This window comes from Rhagoletis zephyria, unplaced genomic scaffold (assembly GCF_001687245.7).
Source record: "Rhagoletis zephyria isolate East Lansing unplaced genomic scaffold, Rhagoletis_zephyria_1.1 Rzeph_scaffold_27388, whole genome shotgun sequence".
Lineage (NCBI taxonomy): Eukaryota > Metazoa > Arthropoda > Insecta > Diptera > Tephritidae > Rhagoletis > Rhagoletis zephyria.
In genome coordinates this window covers 1-5,221 of record NW_016184445.1, presented here as the reverse complement: position 1 = coordinate 5,221, position 5,221 = coordinate 1, and the positions used below count along the sequence as shown (strand labels likewise).

At 35.4% G+C, this 5,221-nt stretch overlaps 1 protein-coding gene across 1 annotated transcript; it reads left to right on the top strand.

Annotated features, from left to right (window-relative positions):
* Positions 1-6: 6 nt before the first annotated feature.
* Positions 7-1,319, top strand: LOC108382532 (putative uncharacterized protein DDB_G0282499). Its single transcript, XM_017638899.1, has 2 exons — positions 7-905; positions 1,052-1,319. Exons 1-2 carry the CDS (start codon positions 94-96, stop codon positions 1,317-1,319), a joined length of 1,080 nt encoding a protein of 359 aa, XP_017494388.1. The 5' UTR covers positions 7-93.
* The last annotated feature ends 3,902 nt before the right edge of the window (positions 1,320-5,221 follow it).

The window sequence follows — 5,221 nt, the reverse complement described above, 5'->3', positions numbered from 1 at the left end:
CGCCAACAACGGCTACATTAACAAAACAAAAATAAAAAAATAAAATAAAGTAAAAATTGCACAACACGCCACGATTGCCAACGCAAAAAGATAATGATTGAATTAAAAATGAATGCCGCGGTTGACAGCGCCGCCAATAGCAAGCAAAACAATATAAGTGTAAAATATAAAAAGTGTAAAAACAATAATAGAAATAGCTTAAACAACAACAGCAACAACGAGTGTTACAGCTGCAGCATAGCAGATAGCAATAGTGCGCTGTTGTGTGTAGCGACAGTAGAACAACGAGTGCAAAACAGCGAACAAATATGGTTAAATACCTTACAGCAACAAAAACAGCAAGCCGATACAACCAACCACAGCGAAAGCAAGGATGCGCACCACCACCAACAATACTACGACCACCATCACCACCGCCTCCAACACTCACAACAACAGCAACAGCAGCAGCAGCATTTACATGACCACCGGCAGCAGCAGCAGCAGCAATGTTTGACAACAGTGCGTTATGCGGAGCATGTGCAACAACAAAACGAACAGCATAAGCAGCCATTTCCGATACACGCGCCTGAACATCGGCAGCAACAATTTAATCAACAACAGCCAAAACCTGAAGGCCGCCAGCAGCAGCAGCAACAACAACAACAACATCGACAACGACTACGTCGATGGCCAACACATTGTTATGCGGATACAATACGCTGTGAAACCAGCAACAATGAGAGTAGCAGTAGTAACAGCGAAATCGACAGCGACCATACCACCGACAGGAGTAAATTTAATCCAATGCAAGCATCGCTGCACTCATTCACTACTTCATCATCGACCACATCCACGTCATCCACCACAACGTCGTCTTCGTATGTTTCATCGTCAACGCGCGGTTGCACGTCGTCATCAACAGTAAATGCGGTGGCGAGTGCGGTGGGGAATTTGCGTGGCTTATATGCATTTACAACTGCCACAACTACCTCGCAAGCTGCAACTCCTACACTATATTTGTGGTGGCTATTTGGTGTGTGTTTAATACTATTCACAAATGGTGGACGTNGACGGCAGCAGCAGTAAATGCGGTGGCGAGTGCGGTGGGGAATTTGCGTGGCTTATATGCATTTACAACTGCCACAACTACCTCGCAAGCTGCAACTCCTACACTATATTTGTGGTGGCTATTTGGTGTGTGTTTAATACTATTCACAAATGGTGGACGTGACTGGCGGTCAACGGCATTGACGCGTACTACATTTATGGTGGCAGCCTCGTATTTGGAACCGGACGAACTGATACACGAACTGGATAGACCAGGTGAGTGGTCATAACACAAAAACGTATACATATATATTTGAATTGCTATGTTAATGATTTAAGTGTGATTAAGAGTGTTATCTATATACAATGTATAATGCATACATAGCCAGAAAATAATTTAGATAGGCCTTCTTAAGTGAAGCCACTCTAAGAAGGATTGAAAAAAGTACTTCCGTGCATGCCTTCCAGAAGGGGGATTATCCATTTACAATTTACGCGAATGCATAAATTTATATTATTTAGCATTTCAAATGAATTTCAATAAAGCATTTAAGTTGCAATAAAACGTATGTGATATATTTAAAACTTAAGCAGCTTCAGAGATGTACCTATAGATTTTTATAAATTTAAAAAAGCCACTTTAAAAGAACTCCTCGAAAAGGGTACGCCCTATAACAGCCCTTCTGGAAGGCCTTCTATTGGTAGCGAAAGAAGGAGCCCTTCAATTTGTGCTACGCCATACAAAGAAGAAGTGTTGTGGAAGGCCTCTTGATTCTCAGGAAGGCCTTTCGGAAGAGCTTTTAACTCCTGAAATTATCTACTGAGTATAAATATGCTAACACAAATTTTATGAGCGTTCGTTTGGCTATTCTCCCAAGAACACTATTCGAAAGGTATTCTTCTGTAAATGAGTAGAGCTTTTCTGTTTAATAAGTGATTAAAAATTCCAATGCCCAAATTCGTCGTTTAAAAATTTCCGTATTTGTGTATAGTTGTTGTTGCAACCTGTTCAATTTGAGTTGTTTTCAAATTTGTTTTACTTCGTATTTGAAATTAAACTTTGTAATAAAGAGAAATGTGGTGATGATGAAGTAATGGATAAAAAAGTGAAGGCGAAATTTGAAGATAAGGACGAAAATGAAAACAATGACAATTACATAGGAGTTAAGGGAATTTATTGATTTTTATTTAAGAATCGAACAAATTCAGTCATAACAAAACTCAGTTATCACGTTATCGAAATTTAACGAGCCATCAAAATTTGTCGTTATCGAAATTTTTCGAGTTAAGCATGTTCATCGAATTATTCAAATTGATCAATGTTTATTTTGTTGTCGAAATTTATAGATAGATACACAGAAACTTCTCAAATAGCACACTGGTTGTATAACTTGGTGTAAATTTGTGAATTTTGGTAAAATTAATCAGATTTATACCAAAGTTCGTAANCTCTAGTTTTACGCGAGTTATTGGATAGTATATCGAACATGGCTTAGTCGACTTCTCACTTCATTCTGAGCATTTTGACTACACGTCCAGCCCCTCTAAAATGGAATTTTTTTTACGCAAAATTATTAAATAACAAATCGATGATTCTCTATATCTTGGTGGTATTACCGACTTACGGTTTCGACCGGTTTCCACCGGAAGTGGGTTTAACAGATCGGAAGCCATGTTTTGTGATTAGACACACAGGGTTTTACTACAGATTCGGACTGTGAGGATAAAAATTCGTAAGCAAATTTTTTTTTTATTCCTTTATTTTTGTGAATGTCTTTGTTTTGTGCGTAGAGCAAAATAAAGGGATGCCCCATGATAACACGAATATGCTCCCAATCCTGGAATTATTGGTCATACACGCGGCTTCACGATTAACAATTAGTAATTTTCATTCAGATTTTCAACTTGTACGCAAATCACTGCACTTTATGCCATTTCTAACGCATCCGAAAATCGATGAAATTCAATAATAACATATCCTATCTAAATACCAAGTCTTAATATTTGCTGTTATGCCATTCTAGAAATCTCTCCCTTTTAATTCGATCTCTTTGGGAATCTATTCATTATATTGCAAACTGATTCTGTCTATGTATGACACTTGTGGTCAGCAGGTAAATTTAAGTAACATTTTGACTAGTTTTGGCTATTTTCCTTTTGTTTACACAAAACAATCACACATTTCAAACTTCCTACAAGAGTTTAGAAAAATCAACAAACTTTAACAATTACACCCACAAATTTTGAACTTCGTATGCAGAATTTTTGGAAAAATTTTAGGTATTTAAAGTGCAAATTTCAAGGCGCTAGAAAATGGCGTTGATTTTTAATGATTTTTTTGAAGTAAAACTTCTTTAGCGGCGGTTGGTTGGTTGGGAGTAAATTGGCAAATTCAGCGGAAATTGCACACGGAAATGGTGCAACGGAAATGCCGGAAAATTTACGGAAATTGGTGGTAATAGCCCAGTTTCACGTTTGAACCGATGTATTTATTGGTAAAGAAATGAACACACGAAAGGTTGTATTAAAGAATAGAACTCAGATTGGTTTATTTTCTTAATATAAATTAAAATGTACAAAACTATTTTCAGGTTACCTTATATATGTATGTATTTGGATGAGGCGATAAAAATTGGTGGCGTCTTCTCAAATGGAGGTTCGGAAAACAAGTAAGATCCGTTGTTTTCTTTTTGATAACGTTAGCCCATCGAACGGCTTTCTAAGCGAGGGACATTTTAACATAGCTAGCGTTCGACAATAGAAAATAGTTAACTGCTGTCTTGTATACAAATGTTTAATATTAGGGTGGCTCTTAAATTGCGTATTTAATACGCTGGCCTAAACACAGTTTGTATCGAAGAAAATGCACAACATATTCAGCCAAAAAAATTATTAAAAATCAACGGCATAGAGAACTGTCAAATTGTACCTACTAAGTTCTTCTCTTATGTGGCAATCTTTAGGAAGCATCTCTCAATACCATTTATTTTCTTTGGGCAATACTGAAAATTACATACCAGTATGCATGTGCCTGCAAAATAATCTTTCCAATCCTTTTTCTTCCTCAAAACGCACAGTGCGTCAACTTGTCTTTTAAGAAATTTGCACATAAACGGCGCTCAGTGTTTTCATTATTTTCAATACATAGAGAGTTTAGTTAACTAAAAGCATAACCAACCAGTACTTTCTGGCAGCGAAGCATGAGAACTTGTAGATTTTAATTCAATTAGGTATGCAGGTATGAAGGTTTGCTGAAATCGTTTTCCATAATTTTCTACACTTCAAAGACTTTTGTCTAAAGTAAAATCTGTGCAATATTTATGGCTTATAAATGCATATAAATTAATATGTATGTATCTTCGCTAATCGTACTTATGTGCATAAATTCATATACATATACGCAACACTACCTACATTTGTATGTATATACGAGGACTTAATATTAAGAGTAAGCGAAACATATACAGTATGCACACAAACTGAACGCTTATTTGCCTCAGGAGACTGGCTTTAATGAGAAAGCTGGATTACCTCATAAATAAGCAATATTATAAAATAGATATTTCCATGTATTCATACACCTACAGAGGTATATATAGCAAGTGGAAAATTCGAATATATATACATACATACCTACATGTGTATATGGGGCGTTCCATACCAAAACGGACGGGCTTCACACTTCATGTGTTTGATTTGTTGCACATTTATAGGGTTGATGCATAAACCTAAATAAATAATAAATAAATATGAAATTTGAGCTTGATTAATACATTTTTAAAAACTTTACAAAAACAAAAACCAAACGATTTAATATTTTTCCGAATATCTCGAGAACGGGGCAAGGAAAAAATTTGAAAAAAAAATCTCACATACACATATTAAAATTCTCTATTTATATAAATATTTTAAAATTTTTTTTCTTGAAAAATTTTTCACATTAAAATTTTTTGATAAAAAAAATATAAAAAAGTCCCAGTAGTGGCTCTGAAATATTTGAGTATAGTATTATGGGGTGCACTCTACAATAATCTGAGTTATGCATTTTTTTTACACCGAAGTTAAGTAAAATGAGTACATTATAAATTTATAAATCCTTAAAATTTATGTTAGAATTTTTTTTAGTATGCAGTCTCGTAGTCCATTAAATTGTGGTATAATAAGTGCAAGTTTTAAGCGATTGCAAAATATT

Coding starts and splice junctions, on each gene's coding strand:
- LOC108382532 (XM_017638899.1), top strand. CDS start 94: ATGATTGAATTAAAAATGAATGCCGCGGTTGACAGCGCCGCCAATAGC.